At 43.6% G+C, this 20,780-nt stretch overlaps 1 protein-coding gene across 2 annotated transcripts in view; it reads left to right on the top strand.

The window, feature by feature from the left end:
* LOC133486618 (aryl hydrocarbon receptor-like) overlaps positions 1-20,555 on the top strand; it is an 88,479-nt gene extending 67,924 nt beyond the window's left edge. For both annotated transcript variants that reach the window (XM_061792039.1, XM_061792040.1), the window contains 4 exons: positions 1,686-1,795; positions 1,893-2,034; positions 7,190-8,672; positions 15,000-20,555. In XM_061792039.1, the coding sequence (XP_061648023.1) occupies positions 1,686-1,795; positions 1,893-2,034; positions 7,190-8,663 (1,726 nt within the window). In that variant the 3' untranslated portion in view covers positions 8,664-8,672; positions 15,000-20,555. The remainder of the gene's footprint in view (positions 1-1,685; positions 1,796-1,892; positions 2,035-7,189; positions 8,673-14,999) is intronic.
* Positions 20,556-20,780: the final 225 nt, after the last annotated feature.

Raw genomic sequence — 20,780 nt, forward strand, 5'->3', positions numbered from 1 at the left:
ATCTCCCACCTTTTTTTTTTTCATGCGCCATCTGTCACGTTTGTGCAGGTTGGAGTCAAAACTTGGAGGACCCAAGTACAGGGAAGCAGGGAGGCCAGGCAGTAGTGCAGAAATTACAACAAAAAAAAAGATTTACAAAAACGGGCAACCAAGGCACATGGGGAAAGAAAAAAAAAAGTCCCAAAATCAATAAAGTAACAAAGAAACACTTTAGTAAACTAAAAACAGGAAACAAGACTTAACTAGTGATATAAATTAGTGAAACAACTGATGATGACAATGAACCGACAAGCACTGAAAGAAACCAGGGAACTAAATACAAACAAATTGATGAGACGAGGAACACCTTGACAAGACAAGAGTGGATGGAGGGAGCTGATCGGTTGACATTTGTTGGGTGGCGGCCGCAGCCGCCAGGGAACAGGAAAGGGAGCCTGCCGGGGAGCAGGAACGGGATCTGCAGTTGCTTCCTCAGTCTGCCGCCATAGAGGTGTGGGAACACAGCAAACAAGAGGGGCAGAGGGCACAGGAACCCGGGAAGGTGAACTAGGAAACACGGGTGGTACGAGACGAGGCGATGAAATGGACATGGAACGACGTGACTTGGGGGCAGGTTTGGACAGAGGTGACTTTAGAGCCGTGGAATTAGGTGTGGAAACTGGAGCAAAATGATGTGACTTTGAAACCGGAGCAGAAACCGGGATGATGAAATTTGACCTTTACTTGGGCGCTTCCATTGGCCATCACGCGGAGGTCCTGAATAGATGACCAAACGGGTACCAGAGTAAAGGTCAGAGAGAAATGACTTGGGCTTGGACTCACAGGGGTCAAAATAAGAAACACGTGACAAAAACTGACTAGGGGAAGCACCGTAAAAAAAATAAAATAAAAATCAGGGTCCGAATCGGTGTCAGAAAGAAGGTTAACTAAAACTAGACCATCTTCATAATCTGATAAATCAGAATCTAAAAAAATAAGTGAAGGAGAACTCTTAGGGCTTGGTGAATAGCTAGGACAAGTGGGGGAAACTGGTGAAAAGGACAGACGAAAGAACGATAGGGCTTACTGGAGGAGGGTAGGTTTGGTCAGCAGGCTGAGGGCGCTGGGAGGCAGACTGGTGGCGTTCAGGGCGACGCCGTGTGCTTCCTTATGGGTCCTTTTGTGGTCGGTTCATTCTGTCACGTTCGGGCTTTCACGGTGTTATAAGGGAAGTCAAAACGCGGAGGACCCTAGTGCAGGGAGGCAAGGCAGAAGTGCAGGAATTAAAAACTTTTAATTTCCCCAAAAAAGGCAAACAAGTTGGAAAAATCCAACTAAACTCAGTCCCAAAACCAATAATCAAAGTAACAAAGAAACACTTAAGTAAACCCAAAACAAGAAACAAGACTTCACTAGTGATATAACTGACGAAATGGACAATGAACCAACAAGCACTGAAAGAAACCAGGGAACTAATTACAAACAAATTGATGATACAACGAAGAACACCTGGACAAGACAAGTGGCTGGAGGGAGCTGACTGGTTGACACAAGGTAGAGTGTTAACGAGAACAGGTGGACACAAGAACTAAATGAGCACAAGACATGAACAACATGGGACACAGGAAAACATGAAACAAAACTAAGTATAATGTAAACTAAAATACAGACCATGACATTGTGTGATCTCGTGTCTTTCTCTGTAGGGGGAAGATTATTTTGGGCTACTCGGAGACGGAGCTGTGCATGAAAGGCTCCGGCTACCAGTTCATCCACGCCGCTGACATGATGTATTGTGCAGACAATCATTTGCGCAGTATGTCAATTTCGCTACTTGAATTAAAAACTTGTCAACTCCTTCCACTGCTAACTACAGAACACTGTGTACGTGTGTGTGTGTGTGCGTTTCACAGTGATAAAAACTGGAGACAGCGGCCTGACGACTTTCCGTCTCCTGAGTAAGTCAGGAAGCTGGGTTTGGGTCAAAGCCAACGCCAAGCTGATCTACAAAGGGGGAAGACCTGACTTCATCATCGCCTATCAGCGAGCTTTAGTGTGAGTGTTGGACTCCTAAATAGTTATACTCCTATTAACTAGTATACAGTGGAACATCCAAAAAAAAAATACATTCTGGAATGCTGTTTTACCTCCCAGTTTCTTCAGATTTTGAAATAATGGGAATGGAACAAACTGTTGCCATAATAAAACCTAAATTATGTACATAGTCATCTTTTAAGTAATATTACCTCTACCAAATGTTACGGAACCTTCTGTATTTCGTTACGGAAATCACTGAACGTTGACTCGGTACGGCCGAAACACTGACTCTTCCAGATATAGGGAAGGAAAAAAAATCCAGCCTCTGACATTACCAGTGCGTCCACATTGAACAGCTGCTTGATGCATGCTATTTTATTACGCACCCCAGCTGCCAAGCTTATTTCTTACAATGCTTCTTACAAAAGTGTCACAAAGGGAGAACGAGGAATTGATAGGTGAAGACTATGTCAAAGCTATGCTAATTGCTAAGCTACCGTTACAAGCAGTCGCAAAACAAAGAAATAAGTGATTTGGTGAAACAATACACTTGTCACATAGGTCTGGCTGGCACCGCGTTTTTGCGGAGAATAACCAACTTTTAACAACAAAATAATAGGCTTTACACAATCAGGACTTTTGGGGTTTAGAAAAACGATAACTGATCACCAATCCGATCACAAGATGTGTCCATTTAAATGACTTGTTCATTTACTGTTTATACTTGTGTACTGTATACTGAGTATCTTCAAAAGTATTCTCTATTCAGGTCATGTATTCTAATCAGTCAGGTCAAACCAACATTACAACATGACAGAAATAATTAAATTAATTAAGTTACTTTAGTGGTGGCACGGTGGCCGACTGGTTAGAGCGTCAGCCACACAGTTCTGAGGACCCGGGTTCAATCCCCGGCCTCGCCTGTGTGGAGTTTGCATGTTCTCCCCGTGCCTGCGTGGGTTTTCTCCGGGCACTCCGGTTTCCTCCCACATTCCAAAAACATGCATTAATTGGAGACTCTAAATTGCCCGTAGGTGTGAATGTGAGTGCGAACGGTTGTTTGTTTGTATGCGCCCTGCGATTGGCTGGCAACCAGTTCAGGGTGTACCCCGCCTCCTGCCCGATGATAGCTGGGTAGGCTCCAGCACGCCCGGGACCCTAGTGAGGAGAAGTGGCTTAGAAAATGGATGGATGAAGTTACTTTAGTGTAATTAAATTACTTCACACACACCAAAACCTTAGAGCATGTTTACTTACAACCGTTTGTGCTAGCACTAGCTTGCTAGGCTACATAACGTTTTGGTGCCTGCTTGCGAGCCGTATCGTATTAAAAGTATGTGAACATACCTCAAGCAATCCTTGAATGAAAGTCTTCTCCCGAGCACTGTTGACCACCAGCACACGTTTTTCCCCATTTTGTTCTTATAATATACACGCCGCGATTCATTGTTGTTGTCATCGCCATGGCAGCGAGTGTATCCAAGCATTACGTGTTGTCTGTCTTAGACGTGTTGTCTGTCCCACACTGCCGACATGTTTTTTTTTTTAAAATAACTACTGGTTGTCAGATATGTAGAGTACTGTGTCAAAAGACATGCGACAAGGATAAAAATAAACTAGCTTTTTGATTCAGCTATACTGTACACGATGGCAATGCAGAGTAAATGTCTTTTGCGGAGCCGATCAATTATGATATATATTTATATATTTATGATATAAGGTAAGATAACCTTTATTAGTCCCACAATAGTAAGATTTGCATCATTTTAGCAGTAATTGTGGATATAGGAAATATGAATATGTACCGTAATTTCTCGTGTATAATGCGTATTTTTTCCCCCCCAAAATTGTCAAAAGTCAATAGTGTGCATTATACATAGGTATAGGGGCAAATGGGAAAAAACTTTCACATTTTATAAATGTATACCGTCATGTAGTGGTTATGAAAAAGCTGTACACTTTTATTCCAAAATGCCACCGCCACCTAGTGGTTATAAAAAAAGGTGTAGCCGACACTTTCATTCCAATATAACAGGGGTACGTATGACTGCATATATGTACAGTTGTGCTCATAAGTTTACATACCCTGGCAGAATTTGTGAAATATTGTTTTTTTTCTTTAATGACAGATGACTGAACAACAACCATCATTAATTTTTCTGTGGTTATGTTTTGTTTAATGATAATGCTTTTCTGAAATGCTTGACCGTTTAATTTGAATCCCATTAAAATAAAATTAAATGTGTTTCGCCTGGACCTTTTCTTTAAAGAAATGTACCCATCTTACAAATTCTGCCTGGGTAATCAAACATGTGCACAACTGTGTGTTTTCTAATTTACTAAATAAAAGTAGGGCTGTGAATTTCAAAATAAGAGCCAAGTCAATAAAAAATAAAGTATTACGTGTTCAAATAAAGTGCTGAACTTCAGAATAATTCTTTGAAAAAAACTAACAAAATACAGATAATACGTCATGTTTTGATCATATGGAAGCAAAATCATGCTTTGTAAAAATGCATTATACATAGGTAGAAGGGTTTTCCAGAATTTTTAGGTCAACTTTGGGGGTGCATATGATACATGGGTGCGCATTATACATGAGAAATTACGGTAATATAAATAGCATGCAAGAGAAGACGTAATTACATTTCTTCTTCTTACATGTACTTGTTGTACGCGTACAAGAAATACATTGGACAAAATAGAAACATAAATTATTGTCCATACATAAACTATCCACTTCAGTCTATCAGCAATGTTATTTGTTTGTTTGCAAAATAGTGCGGAGTTTTAATTTTGATGTTTGAGACCTGATTAATCCGTTTTAACGAACTTTTTTTATTTTTTTATTTATTATTATTATTTTTTTGTTACCAGGGTTGAAAACAGAATCAACAAAGGTGAATAATCCATAGACAAATATTTTGATAATGGAATGTCCAAATCTCATATACTGGACTGGTACTTTGATGCAGGCTGCAACTACGACCACCATTACAAGGTTGATGTAATAAAAACATTAAAATGACAAATATTGAGGCCATAATTTATTAACTATTATGACTGCCGCACGGAAATGTTCTTGACAACATTTTTAAAATATGGAAATTCAGACAAATTTGGACAAATTGTTCTGGAAGTGAATATTTATAGGTTGGCAGCTCTGTACTTGACTCATACAGGTGTAAAAACAAGTTAACCATTGCTAAAATATTACAGATGTATGTATTGTTGAGACCACTCAACAAAACAGAAACAAAAAAAACACTTGCTCGGAGTTAATCGTTTGATACTTTCCGAACTGAGCTCTTACTGTATATGCTCCGACAGTTGATATAAAAAGTCTCCATAGCACTCTTCAAATGCCACTGGGTTTTTGTGTAAAAGGTTTGCCCATTCAAGACTTTTTCCACCTTTACTGTGACTTATAACTTCCATCCATCCATTTTCTACACCGCTTATCCTCACAAGGGTTGCGGTCGTGCTGGAGCCTATCCCTGCTAACTACAAGCAGGAGGCAGGGTACACCCTGAACTGGTCGCCAGCCAATCACAGGGCACATATAAACAAACAACCATTCGCACTCACATTCATACCTACGGACTACTTAGAGTGTTCAATTAACCTACCGTGCATGTTTTTGGTATGTGGGAGGCAACCGGAGTACCCGGAGAAAATCCACGAAAGGCACAGGGAGAACATGCAAACTCCACACAGGCGAGGCTAGATTTGAACCCAGGCCTTCAGAACTGTGAGCCGGATGTGCTAACCAGTCGCTCACCGTGCCGCCCCGACTTACAGTATAACTTGTACAGCTGATTAGGTTGCACAAGTGTGTACACTCTTACAACTGGGGATGTGGGTGTGTTCAGAATGGACTACGTGCACTAAGTTGTGAGATACTTAGTTTCTGGTTAACTTCATTCACAACAGCGGGAAAATGAACAGACAGAAAAACTGAAGAACTTTCAACTGCCTTAAAAATGAGTAAATATAACAGGTAATGTGTTTGGCATACATTTCAGCTCCAGAAAATGGTGGGTGGCTCAAATAAGCATTGCTGTGTGCTACTTTGTACCGGCTCGATTCGCTGTAATAGCAAAATTCCATCATTTTCCTTAAGACCTTAAGACACGCTATGGAAGCGAAATTAGGAGGGAGTATGTAGTAGACATTTTCGGAAAAGATCACATTCATTCTACTGCTAAGGATAGTTCTAATTACAAATGCCGTACTATCAATGTGTGTGACAGCATTTTTCTTTCTTTCTTTTCCATGTTTGGGCTATGCAGTTAGGGGGTAAGACAGAACCCTTATTTTTCAAAGAAAAACATGCAAGCCCCGCTAAATTTAGCAGAAACACATTTGAAATCGGCGGCACGGTGGCCGACTGGTTAGAGCGTCAGCCTCACAGTTCTGAGGTGCGGGGTTCAATCCCCGTCCCCGCCTGTGTGGAGTTTGCATGTTCTCCCCGTGCCTGCGTGGGTTTTCTCCGGGCACTCCGGTTTCCTCCCACATCCCAAAAACATGCATTAATTGGAGACTCTAAATTGCCCGTAGGCATGACTGTGAGTGCGAATTGTTGTTTGTTTCGATGTGCCCTGCGATTGGCTGGCAACCAGTTCAGGGTGTACCCCGCCTCCTGCCCGATGACAGCTGGGATAGGCTCCAGCACGCCCGCGACCCTAGTGAGGAGAAGCGGCTCAGAAAATGGATGGATGGACATTTGAAATCTCCTAAATGCATGTGAAAACGTGTCATGGTCCCAAGAAATCTAAAGTTGAACTTTTTCGCCATAATTTCAAAAGGTATGTCTGGCGCAAACACCACATTGCTCATCACCAAAAGACCACCACATCTATAGTGAAGAATTGTGGTGGCAGCATCATGCTGTGGGGCTGTTTTTGTTCGTTTGTTTGTCAAGGTGGAGGGAATTATGAACAGTTCCAAACACCAGTCAGTGTTAGGACAAAACCTTCAGGCTACTGCTAGCAAGCAAAACAATACAAAATAAAATGAAAAATATCAGGAAAAGCCCACTAGAAAATCAACATTATGCTGACAGATTGTTTATGATAAGGTTTCATTTTAGATCATGTTTTTCAATTTGTGCAGTCTTAGCTGCCTGTCTATGCTTCCTAAATGTCGTTGACGTCTGCTTTGCGTGTTCCAGAAACGCTGAGGGTGAGGAGTACCTCCGCCAAAGGAGGATGCAGCTGCCCTTCAGCTTCACCACGGGTGAGGCTGTGCTTTACAACGCTGGCCCAACCATGGACCTCACACAGACGCAGTTCAACAAAAAGTTCAACAATAATGATGACATGGACACCAGCAAGGGCACACATTTGCCCCGCTCGCTACTGGACTGCTTCCTTAGGCAGGACGAATCTGCCTACAGGCCGACGCCAGAGGTGCCCTTTCCCGTGGATCAGATCTTTGTGGACAGTCGAGCGCTGGTGAGCGTGCCCAGTGACGCTTGGCAGGAAACAGGCGTGGCGGCCACTTCCAGCGCCCCCAGCGTGGTGAAGGAGGAGGCCAAGCAGTCAGTGATGGCTGTGATCGACGGCCTACAGGAGATGGCGCAGAAGGGTGACTTCTGCGGCGCCCTGGAGGACCTGGGGGTGGACGATTCTGAGCTGATGCAGTGGGAGGAGTCTATCAAGCGATTGGGTCAGGATGGCGACCAGCAGGACAGCATGCGGTCTGAGCTGGACAATGTCCTCATTGGTGAGATATTCAACCACATTGATTCGGTTTTGTTCAAGGAGAATGGTGAAGAGTGCCCTGCCACCTGCCTGAAACAGGACGCCTTCATGCAGGCATCGCAGCAGTTCCCGACACCGTCCGAGGGTGGGATTTTCCCTCAAACGAACAGCTTCTATGCTCCGGAGAAAGGGCTCCGACATGTAAACTCCGGGCAAATCTTAGTGGGATCTGCTCCAGCATTCAATAGCGCCCAGAAACCTTCCCAGTGTCGATCCCTGCCGGGTCCCACGAATGAGAACGAAGCTCCTATTCAGCAGCTACAACTTGAGGACATTTTCAGCCCAGAAATAGAACTCCCAGAACTTATTGTGCCTGATTCTTCCACTGCTCCGGTCCACTTTGCAGGCTTTGGACATCAGCAACAGCAGTCGATTCAATGTCATCAGAATAACATCTACTCTGTGACCCCACCCACGATTCCTTGCAATAACCTTAACACCCCCAATGATTTAATCCCTGAGCCTACAATTTGTCCTCCTCCGCGGTCGCAGGGCCAGTACAAGCTGCCCCATGCAGCCGTCACGCAAAGTGGTCCGGTTCTGGAAACCCAAACATTCCCATGTGCTGGCCCCTGGCCAAGGGGGGTTGTCAACGGGCTAGACCACACACAGCAAGGCGGGCTGGCGTGCGTCCAGGCAGCCAATCACAGCAGCTGCATGTACGTGCAGCCCCTGACACTCTCGCAGTCGTCCCACCAGAGGGGTATGTGCCTGGACCAGAGTTCCCCGCAGGGTAACTGCCACATCCAATGGGGTGGCAGTCATCCTGTGGTGGGTTCGTCAGCCATCAGCCAGGAGAATGCCAACATCAGTCCGATGACGACGCCGTCCAACATGTCAACGTCGCAGCGAGTCTTTAACCTTCAATGCTACCAGGAATGATATGGGCAGGTACAAATACAAATACATACATCTTATTTGTTGTTAGTTAGTTAGCTAGCATATTTTGGTGCAAATCCAGAAAAAGCCTGATACATGTACAACTCCAATTCCAATGAAGTTGGGCCGTTGTGTTAAACATAAATAAAAACAGAATACAATGATTTGCAAATCATGTTCGACCTATATTTAATTGAATACACTACAAAGACATTTAATGTTCAAACTGATAAACTTTGTTTTTAGCAAATAATCATGAACTTAGAATTTTATGGCTGCAACACGTTCCATAAAAGCTGGGACAGGGTCACCTTTTCTTTTAACAACATTCAATAAACGTTTGGGAACTGAGGACACTAATTGTTGAAGCTTTGTAGGTGGAATTCTTTCCCATTCTTGCTTGATGTACAGCTTCAGCTGTTCAACAGTCCGGGGTCTCCGTTGTCGTATTTTACGCTTCATAATGCGCCACACATTTTCAATGGGAGACAGGTTTGGACTCCAGGCAGGCCAGTCTAGTACCTGCACTCTTTTACTACGAAGCCACGCTGTTGTAACACGTGCAGAACGTGGTTTGGCATTGTCTTGCTGAAATAAGCAGGGGCGTCCATGAAAAAGACGTTGCTTGGATGGCAGCATATGTTTCTCCAAAACCTGTATGTGCCTTTCAACATTAATGGTGCCTTCACAGATGTGTAAGTTACCAATGCCATTGGCACTAACAGCCCCATACCATCACAGATGCTGGCTTTTGAACTTTGCGTCCATAACAGTCCAGATGGTTCTTTAACTCTTTGGCCCGGAGGACACGACGTCCACAATTTCTAAAAACAATTTGAAATGAGGACTCGTCGGAACACTGAACACTTTTCCACTTTGCATCAGTCCATCTTAGATGAGCTAGGGCCCAGAGAAGCTTTCAAGTTGTCCTTAAGGATTTAGCGCCGAACTGTATTTACTGACATTGGTTTTCTGAAGTGTTCCTGAGCCCATGTGGTGATATCCTTCACACATTGATGTCGGTTTTTGATGCAGTGCCGCCTGAGGGATCGTAGGTTACGGGCATTCAATGTTGGTTTTTGGCCTTGCCGCTTACATGCAGTGATTTCTCCAGATTCTCTGAACCTTTTGATGATATTATGGACCGTAGATGATGCAATCCCTAAATTCCTTGCAATTGTACGTTGAGGAACATTGTCCTTAAACTGTTCGACTATTTTCTCGCGCACTTGTTCACAAAGAGGTGAACCTTGCCCCATCTTTGCTTGTGAATGACTGAGCAATTCAGGGAAGCTCCTTTTATACCCAATCACGGCACCCACCTGTTCACCTGTGGGATGTTCCAAACAGGTGTTTGATGGGCATCTTTTTTTGCCACCTGTCCCAGCTTTTTTGGAACGTGTTGCAGCCATAAAATTCTAAGTTAATGACTATTTTCTAAAAACAATAAAGTTTATCAGTTTGAACATTAAATATCTTGTCTTTGTAGTGTATTCAATTAAATATAGGTCGAACATGATTTGCAAATCATTGTATTCTTTTTTTATTTATGTTTAACACAACGTTCCAAATTCATTGGAATTGGAGTTGTATGTAAAGTCGTCAGGTCGATAAAGTGTCATCGTTTAGGAACCAGGAAGTTGTGTGCAAACCAACAATCAACTGAACGGAAAAAAAACAAATACTGTATGATTCTTCGCCATATTTTGACCCACCCCTAATCAGTAATTTGTCAAACAGAATCCACTTTCCTCTGAGTGGTACATACTGTAGGTTCAGGGGCACCCCAAAATGATACTGCCCTCAGTTTAATTACTGCACGTCTCGAGTCATCTTGGAACAAGTAGACTTTGAGCTAAAAAGCAAAAGGCTGGATAATTTTTTTTTTAAATTCATAAATTTTTTTACATAATTGTTTAAATTCCTGCCTTGGTGGAGGTCTTTGACAAATGTATCCCTTCCAAAAAAAAAGGCATGGGCTGGGTTTACATGCAGCCTTGAATTCCCATTAGAATCGGGTTAGAAGCCCATTCCGAAAAAAAAATGCTCCCTATAAACACCTCAATGGAATTTCATTTAGTTTCACATAGGTAGAATATTTATTTCCCCAAACTGATTAAAAACATGTTAACGGTCAACTGGAATTAGGGGTTCGACATATGTTGTTTATCATCATTGCGATGTACGTGTGCGCAATAGTCAAATCGCAGGGTCTGCTGCGATGTTGGTGAACCGTAATATATAGTGAAGCAACTGTAATATTAAAAGTGACCAGCAGAGGGACCTGTTTGGACATGCTCAAAAGAATAAAAGATTGTACACCTGCTGCATTTTACATTTCTTTCAATGAAACTAGGCAGGCACGCGGAAAACGCATGAGTGTGTGAGTGTGCGAGGTGCATTCAGGGACTGCATAAATGGGAATGAATGTGTTCTTTTGTAATACAGTACATAATTGTAAAAAGGTATTACTAAAAAAAATTATTATTTGTATCAGAATGCTTTAACCTGCGATAGACTGGCGACCAGTTCGGGGTGTACCCTGCCTCTTGCCCAAAGATAGCTGGGATAGGCTCCAGCACGCCCGCGACCCTAGTAAGGATAAGCGGTACGGAAAATCAATGAACGCTTTATTTAAAACTCTGTACGATCACACTGTGATGATATGGAATTTATTTTGTTTTGTAATATAAGAACAGATAAATTATTTTGTTAATGTAGTCAGCCAGAGCTGCGAGGAATGCAAAGTTATCAATGTCCTTTCACCATCATTCCTGTTATGCTGTGTTGCGTGTTTTTGTTTGCACATTAAGGACAAAAGTCCTGTTTTTGTTTTAATTCTTCATTTAAAAAATACCATTCAAGCAACAAGTTTTTCCTCATTTTTTTGAGTAGGGTGGAAGCCACAGCTGGCTACTAGTTTGGACTGAATGGGTGGCAACAATGGGGAAATGAAATATTTTGAGGGTAATATCCATCTTCAACATCCATCCATTTTATGTACCGCTTTATCCTCACTAGGGTCGCGGGTGGGCTGTGGAGCCTATCCCAGCTATCTTCGGGCGAGAGGGGGGGTACACCCTGAACTGGTCGCCAGCCAATCGCACGGCACATATAAACAAACAACCATCTGCGCGCACATTCACACCTAAGGGCAATTTAGAGTCCTCAATGAAGCTACCATGCATGTTTTTGGGATGTGGGAGGAAAGCAGAGTGCCCGGAAAAAACCCACGCAGGCACGGGGAGAACATGCAAACTCCACACAGGTGGGGCCGGGATTTGAATCCCGGTCCTCAGAACTGTGAGGCAGATGTGCTAACCAGTCGTACACCGTGCCGCCCATCTGCAACATACTAAAAAAAAAAAAAGATATATGAACTAGTTCATTTTTGGACTGAACTTAGTAATAGAAGACATCACATGTAAACAATTGACCTGTGCGTTTCAATTGGAATGATTTCAATTGGAGTGACAAAACATCTGCATGAAAACCCAGCTATGAAGTAGCAGACTAGGCCCAAACCCCTTTTATTCATCATGTCAAAATATTTATTTGAAAGCCGTTGTTTTTAAAAGTGCTAATTAAATTGGCTTGACTGATTAATAGCTTATCCATCCATCCATCCATCTTCTGCTTTCCCGAGGTCGGGGCAGTAGCTTTAGCAGGTAGACCCAGACTTCCCTCTCCCCAGCCACTTCATCCAGCTCTTCCGGGAGGATCCCGAGCCGTTCCAAGGCCAGCTGGGAGACATAGTCTCTCCAGCGTGTCCTGGGTCGTCCCCGGGGTCTCCTCCCGGTGGGACGTGCCCGGAACACCTCATCAGGGAGGTGTCCGGGAGGCACCCTAATCAGATGCCCCAGCCACCTCATCTGGCTCCTCTCAATGTGGAGGAGCAGCGGCTCTTGTCTGAGCTCCTCCCAGATGACCAAGCGTCTCACCCCATCTCTATGGGAGAGCCAGGACACCCTGCAGAGGAAGCTCATTTTGGCCGCTTGTATCCAGGATCTTGTTCTTTCCCATTCACCGTTGAGGACCCTGCCGAGGGTGTAGAGCCGGTCCACTGTTCCACGGCCAGGACAAAAACCACACTGCTCCTCCTGAATCTGAGATTCGACTTCCAGAGGGACCCTCCTCCTCTCCAGCACCCCTGAATAAACCTTACCGGAGAGGCTGAGTGTGAGCGCCCTGTAGTTGGAACACACCCTCCAGTCCCCCTTCTTAAAAGGGGGGACCACCACCCCAGTTTGCCAATCCAGAGGCACTGTCCCAGATGTCCACGCGATGTTGCAGAGGCGTGTCAACCAGGACAGTCCCACAGCATCCAGAGTCTTTAGGAACTCCAGGCGACTCTCATCCACCCCCGGGGCCTTGCCACAGAGGAGCTTTTTAACCACCTCGGTGACCTCAACCCCAGAGATAGGAGAAACCCGCCTATCTCCTCCTCATGGGAAGTCGTGTCGGTGGATTTGAGGAGGTCTTCGAAGTACTCTCCACAACGACTCACAACATCCTGAGTCGAGGTCAGCAAGGCCCCACCCCCACTATACACAGTGTTGATAGTGCACTGCTTCCCCGTCCTGAGATGCCGGATGGTGGACCAGAATTTCGTTGATGCCATTCGGAAGTCTTTCTTCTTGGCCCTACCAAACTCCTCCCACGCCCAAGTTTTTGCTTCAGTGACCACCAAAGCTGCATTCCGATAGGACACCTTCTTCAGCTTGACGGCAGCCCGGGTTTGGGGATTGCCGCCACGACAGGCACCGATCACCTTACGGCCACAGCTCCCGTCGGCCACCTCGGCAATGGACATGCGGAACATGGTCCACTTGGACTCAATGTCCCCCGCCTCCCCCAGAACGTGGGTCAAGTTCCGCCGGAGGTGGGAGTTGAAACTCCTTCTGACAGGGGATTCTGCCAGACGTTCCCAGCAGACCCTCACAATATGTTTGGGCCTGCCAGGTCTGACCGGCATCTTCACCCACCATCAGAGCCGACTCACCACCATGTGGTGATTAGTTGACAGCTCCTCCCCTCTCTTCACCCGAGTGTCCAAGACATGCGACCGCAAGTCCGATGACACAACCACAAAGTCGATCATCGAACTGCGACCTGGGGTGTCATGGTGCCAAGTGCACGGGTGGACCCTTATGCTTGAACATGGTGTTCGTTATGGACAATCCGTGATGAGCACAGAAGTCCAATAACAGAACACCGCTCAGGTTCTGATTGGGGGGGCCGTTCCTCCCAATCACGCCCTTCCAGGTCTCACTGTTATTGCCCACGTGAGCATTGAAGTCCCCCAGCAGAACGATGGAGTTCCCAGCGGGAGCACTCTCCAGCACCCCCTCTAAGGACTCCAAAAAGGGTGGGTACTCTGAACTGCTGTTTGTGCATAGGCACAAACAACAGTCAGGACCTGTCCCCCTGCCCGAAGGCGGAGGGAGGCGACCCTCTCGTCCACTGGGGTGAACCCCAACATACAGGCGCCGAGCCGAGGGGCAATACGTATACCCACACCTGCTCGGCGCCTCTCACCGTGGACAACTATAGAGTGGAAGAGAGTCCAACCCCTCTCAAGACGACTGGTACCAGAGCCCAAGCTGTGTGTGGAGGCGAGCCCGACTATATCTATCTAGTCGGAACTTCTCGACCTCACACACCAGCTCGGGCTCCTTCCCTGCCAGAAAGGTGACATTCTACGTCCCTAGAGTCAGCTTCTGTAGCCCGGGATCGGATCGCCAAGGTCCTTGCCTTCAGCCATCGCCCAGCTCACACTGCACCCGACCCCTATGGCCCCTCCCACTGGTGGTGAGCCCATGGGAAGGGGGACCCACATTCCCCTTTCGGGCTGTGGCCGGCCAGGCCCCATGGGTGCAGGCCCGGCCACCAGGCGCTCACCTTAGAGCCCCACCTCCAGGCTTGGCTCCTGAGGGGTGCCCCGGTCACCCGCTTCCGGGCAAGGGAACCTTAATCCATATATATTGTTCGTCATAGGGGTCTTTTAGCCATGTCTCATACCTTCACAGTTATTTATGTGGTGAATGGTACATTCCATCCTGGTTCAACTCCAAATGGCAGCGGCCGTAAAGTAACCTCTTTTAGTGAGACACGACATCATATACAAATGTCCTTAAAAGTAGCTTTATTTTATTACACTGTTTTGCCCCTTTATCCTTGTGCCTGGCTGTCAAGTTCGCAAATTTTATTAGCCTGCTCATTACCAAACACAAATATGATATACTCTGTGCTGCATAAGTTGCATAGGTTTTACCCCTTTGTGCAAGTCTTTTCCTGAGTCTTATTTACATTTTACTTGTGTTTTTTTTCCCCTTATAGATGGAGCAGTCGCCACTCGTCGGCGATGCGCCTGCTGGTGATGTTGCCATGGCAACGGACCAGCAGCACCCCCGCCCCCCCATGCAGTATCAGCGCTTATTCGCCGACGCTCACACTTACTTTCATATATATCCTCTCTTGTATCTGTCTCATATTTACTCACTTGAAACTTCTGTATAATAGGAATGAAGTATGAAGACGTGAACGGAGACAGCCAAAGATTTCAGTTTTTACAAGGGAAAACCAACATTTTTTGCAATCGTGTTCTATTACAAAGACACAAAAATACATATATAACTTGTTGTTAAAACAATCACCCTAAACATGCTTAGCTATGTATTCGGGGTGGGCCTAAAAATTTCCATACATAGGAAAAATAAATTTGTGAAACGCATCATTTTAAGTTACCTGAAGCATACAATTAAAACAAACATGTTAAAAGCCGTGTCCATCCAACCATCCATTTTCTAGAGCTTGTCCACATTTGGGTATCCGGTGAGCTGGAGTGTATGCCATCTGACTTTGGGTAGGAGGCGGGTTACACCCTGGGTTTGCCAGCTAATCAAGGGCACATTCACGCCTATGGACAATTTAGTCTTCAGTGAACCTAACATGCATGTTTTTGGAATGTGCTAGGAAACCTGACCCCTTAGGAGACCCACGCAAGCACTGGGAAAACATGCAAACTCCACACAGGAGGGCCTAAGCTGAGATTCAGACCCGTCACCTCTCGACTGTGAGGCAGACATACTAACCACTAGACCAGCGAGCTGCCCAAAAAGCATGTATAGTTTGATGTTTAAAAAGTACTTTTTGTATTTCCAGGTAACATACAAAGATGTTTTTGACAATCTTATTTGTCCTATGTATGCAGAGCGGCCAGCCCTGTACGGTCCAAAATCCTCTAGGGCAGTGGTTCTTAACCTTGTTGGAGGTACGGAACCCCGCCAGTTTCAGCTGGAGTTCACGGAACCCTTCCTCATTTGAAAAATAATAAATAGAAATAAATAAGAAGAAGAATATATAACTAAATAATAATATAATGTATAATACTAATAATAATAATATATAAATAAATAAATCGTTTATTTAAAACTCAAAACAGGTATATATTTTGTCTGTGTAGATTCTCAGTCATCCAGGTCGTGCACAAAATGAACCACACATCAGTTCCACACAAAATCATTGTGTTCAAAGAACAAAACTTGAATTTCACAAAAAAACAAAAAATTCAATTCAATGAAAATTTACTGTAAGTGAATGTGAATTTTGCTGTTGCCATTCCGCCTGGTAAGTACCACTCACATGTCAGAGGAACGGACTTCGTTGTGAAAATTCACAACAAAATCTGTTGCTTTATTTCTACAATCCTCGAAAAGGGTCCATAGGTAAGAGTACATTTTTTGGGCTGTTTTTTATTATTGGATGCGCTGTCTGACGCCATAGCAATGCTACTCAACTCAAGTGTATTGTTGAAATGTTATATCAAGAAAGTTAAAAAAAACCAAACATTTCAACTCGAGGCGCAGCGCCGCAATGGTAAGCGCCCACCTTGACGCAGCTTTGCGTTTTGAACGGCATGAACACGGCATTCAAAATGAAGTGTAAAAAGGCTTTTACGGATACACGCAAGCACGCACACACAGTGTGTGTTCAGTCCTCCGTTAAACCCCAGCGACTGCCTCGCCGAACCCCTGGAGTTCTATCGAACCCAGGTTAAGAACCACTGCTCTAGGGTGTTGAGAAGCAGGATGAAAGGCACAGTTTTTCATCCAAGTGGATAAAACAATCTTGTGGTATCACCGGTTTTGATGCACCCGAATCAATGTGGTAGTTAAAGTACAGTCCGCATCAGACCACCCGAATAGGAAAGTTGGAATTCTGATCGCTATGGGCCTGAGTGACTTGTTTTGTCACTGAAAGGACACAAGTGCGTCTAAAGGATGCCCCCTTCAGGCGAGATAAAGTGCTTATGTCATCAAGTGTAACCCCTTTCATGCTGCCTTTAAAAGCCAGCTTTTCTCTGGCTATTACTGCCATGTAGCTGTATAGATGTATAAATGGGACCAACATAGAACAGGTGGTGGGTCTTGAAGGCAATTTTTTGCCTTCGGTGGTCATCACAAAGGCATGACATCCCACATGTGTAAGGGTATTCCACCGTGGTTTGATGTTTTAAGGAGAGCCGTTGAAGCATTGATTCAACATCCTTGATATCCAGCTTAAGGTGTGTAAAGTGTGTGTACTAGTAGGCTCTTTGTTCTCACTCGTAAGGCAATTCAGCGCATTAGTAGAACTAGTGGAACTACCATGTCTTACAGGTAATATTTTTTCCAACAAATGTTGAAACAACTTTATGGAAATATTCAATATCCAACTTAAGGCCCATTTACGAGTATGCGCTTTGTCCTCACTAGTAGAACAGATTTGGCAAACAAATAGGACAACTACATGATACGAGTGAGGCAAAACTGTGCACTAGCTGACAACTGCGCTTTCAGTTCTATTAGTGATATTCTAAAATTCTACCAGTTAACATCTAGCGCTTCACATGTAGCAACTCGTGTACAATTTTGTCTCACCAGTAACGTAGTTGTATGTATTCTATTCTATTCTATTTTCTATGTATTCTGTTGTCCTATTAATGTGCAATGTCATACACAGTGCTGGGAAGATTACATTTTAAAGTTATCCTGTTGAAAATGTAATAGTAGTGTAACTATTTCAATTAAAATAATTAATTACATTTGATTGCATTTTGGTTACTTAATTTTGAAGGAATGCAACAACACGTTGGACGTTACCTCTAAAAATTGATTCAAACCTTAGATTATTATTTTGGCATTAACCACATAATGTATTTTTTCTTTACACAAATATTAAACTGATAACATGATGAAATGTAAGTACATAAAATGTTCTTATTGCATTATATATCCATCCATCCATTTTCAACACCGCTTATCCTGGTTAGGGTCACGGGGGGCTGGAGCCTATCCCAGCTGACTTCGGGCGAAAGGGGAACTACACCCTGAACTGGTCGCCAGTCAGTCGCATGGCACATATAGACACAGACAACCATTCCCACTCATATTTATACCGTCACTGAGTGGGAACTGAACCCATGCAGCCCACACCAAAGTCAGGCGAGTGTACCACTACTGCATTTATATATATATATATATATATATATATATATATATAATGTGTGTGTGTGTACAGCATGTGAAAAACATGATACCATGTTGACCTAATGACAAGCATGCACAATTTAGAGAGTATCACTTCATATGAAACACCACATCAATGAATATTCCATTAAAAAAAAGTCCAAAGTTATAAAGATGAAACTGTTCAAAAGTCAGTGTTCTTTTGTGTTCCAAAGTGTAACTATTAGTCAAAACTTTTCAAAATATCAGACAAATTAATAGATTGCACCACAAGTTGGTGTTTAGAGGTCATATTTGGAAAAGTATGTCACGTTTGAGACTACACCAGAATGGCACATGACCAGAGAGAGACAATAACAAGCGTGTTTTTTTAAGGAGGAAGTGATATGAATACAAATCTGAGGTTTTGCAGCTATTTTTCTAGTGTACACACATAGATCAAACTGTTGGTACCTCTCTTTAATTTGAAGAAAACCCACAGTGGTCACAGAAAAACTTCAATCTGACAAAAGTAATAATAAATAAAGATTTTATGAAAATTAACCAATGAAAATCAGACATTGCTTTTGAATTGTGGTTCAACAGAATTATTTTAAAAAACAAACTCATGAAAAAGGCCTGGACAAAAATGATGCTACCCTTAATATTTTATTGCACAACCTTTTGAGCCAATCACTGCACTCAAAACGATTTTTGTAACTTTCAATAAGACTTCTGCACCTCTCAGCAGGTGTTTTGGCCCACTCTTCATGAGCAAAGTGCTCCATTTGTCTCAGGTTTGAAGGGTGCTTTCTCCAGATGGCATGTTTCAGCTCCTTCTACAGATGTTCAGTAGGATTTAGATCAGGGCTCAGAGAAGACCACTTCAGAATAGTCCAATATTTTGCTCTTAGCCATTTTTGGGTGTTTTCAGCTGTGTGTTTTGGGTCATCATCGCTCCATCCATTTTCTACACTGCTTATCCTCACAAGGGTCGCGGGTATGCTGGAGCCTATCGCAGCTAACTGCGGGCAGGAGGCGGGGTGCACCCTGAACTGGTTGCCAGCCAATCGCAGGGCACATAAACAAACAACCATTCGCACTCACATTAGTACCTATGGGCAATTTAGAGTCTTCAATTAACCTATCGTGCATGTTTTCTGGGATTTGGGAGGAAACCGGAGTGCCCGGAGAAAACCCACGCATGCACGGGGAGAACATGCAAACTCCACACAGGCGAGTCCGGATTTGAACCCGGGTCCTTAGAACTGTGAGGCGGATGTCCTAACCAGTCGTTCACTGTGCTGCCGGGTCATTATCCTTTTTCTAAAATTGTAATCATGGAAAAAGCAACTGTAATTAAATTACAGTGGAACCCTGCATACTTGCAGTTCGGCACCCGTGGATTCACAGATTTTTTTCTTCTTTTTTTTTTTTACTTAAAAAAATATTTTTATCTTTAATTTTTTGGGTGGGCATCAACCCCAAAAATTCTTACTGCCTGTCAAAAAGAGAAAAAGGGGTTTATTTTTTAATTGCAATTATAATGGCTGTCAGTTTTTCTGCAGATTGTTGATATTCGTTGTCCAGCCTGGTCCCTATCAACCCCCCAAATTGCGGGGGTCCACAGTCCACATTTTCTCCCAGTAATGGAATGGATTACTATTAGTTAATTGTTATAATTATGTAATCTCATTGCATGTAATTAGTTACTCCCCAACACCGGTCATACAGCGGTGGGAGACAGTACTGTAGTGGAAGAAAATACACACAGTCGTTCTGCTTGTGCACCCAAGTCATTCTACGAATGCGCTGAACTGTTTTACTTGTGAGGACAAAGACATTCGTTAGCGAGGCTTCCAAGCTAGCCTCATCGTAACTTTGCGTAATGCTTTTCTTCCTTAACGTCGCTTATGCCATATGCTAAAGAAAATATTTATAATGTATAATCAGTGGCCTTCACAAGAACATGTGTTTTTGTATCCTTTGTTAAGGGAAACACTTTTTTTAAGTGGCTTTCCGCAAGCAAGAAGTGCACTTAATAAAACGTCAGAAATCCCACTTATGCATCTCACTGTGAACGCCCTCCTCAGACAACGTGGCAGCTTTGACCAGTATTGATCTCTCACTTTCTTATCTATCTCACTATGTGTGTAAATGCAAGATGGAGGAGAAACATGTTGACGTGTGATCACTCAGTTGAAACAAAAAAAAAACAAGCCTAAGGGACATCCTCTTTAGAGACTGGAGCCACTTAAATCACCTCAGACTAATTAATGTATACATAATCTGCTTCACTTTCATGTAACACACTTGTATTAGTCATTATTATCATCGCTGTGTCAAGAAATAACCTTTTTTCTCTACTATATAATATTTTTTAATAAATATGAATATATGCATATAATCATTTGGTGGAGTGTGACTTTTTCTCCCCCCATTCTCTGAATAATTTAAATTCATCCATCCTCGATCATTCATATTACTGTAATGCCCTCGATAGTGGTCAAGGAGGAAGGGAGTTACCACTGCACAGTCACTTTATTGAACTTGTGGCAACACAAGAAATTCACATCGAGCTGCTGTCGGCCACAACTCACACCTAGCGAACATTTCAACCTAACTGCCCTTC

Source organism: Phyllopteryx taeniolatus, chromosome 12, assembly GCF_024500385.1.
Source record: "Phyllopteryx taeniolatus isolate TA_2022b chromosome 12, UOR_Ptae_1.2, whole genome shotgun sequence".
Classification (NCBI taxonomy): domain Eukaryota; kingdom Metazoa; phylum Chordata; class Actinopteri; order Syngnathiformes; family Syngnathidae; genus Phyllopteryx; species Phyllopteryx taeniolatus.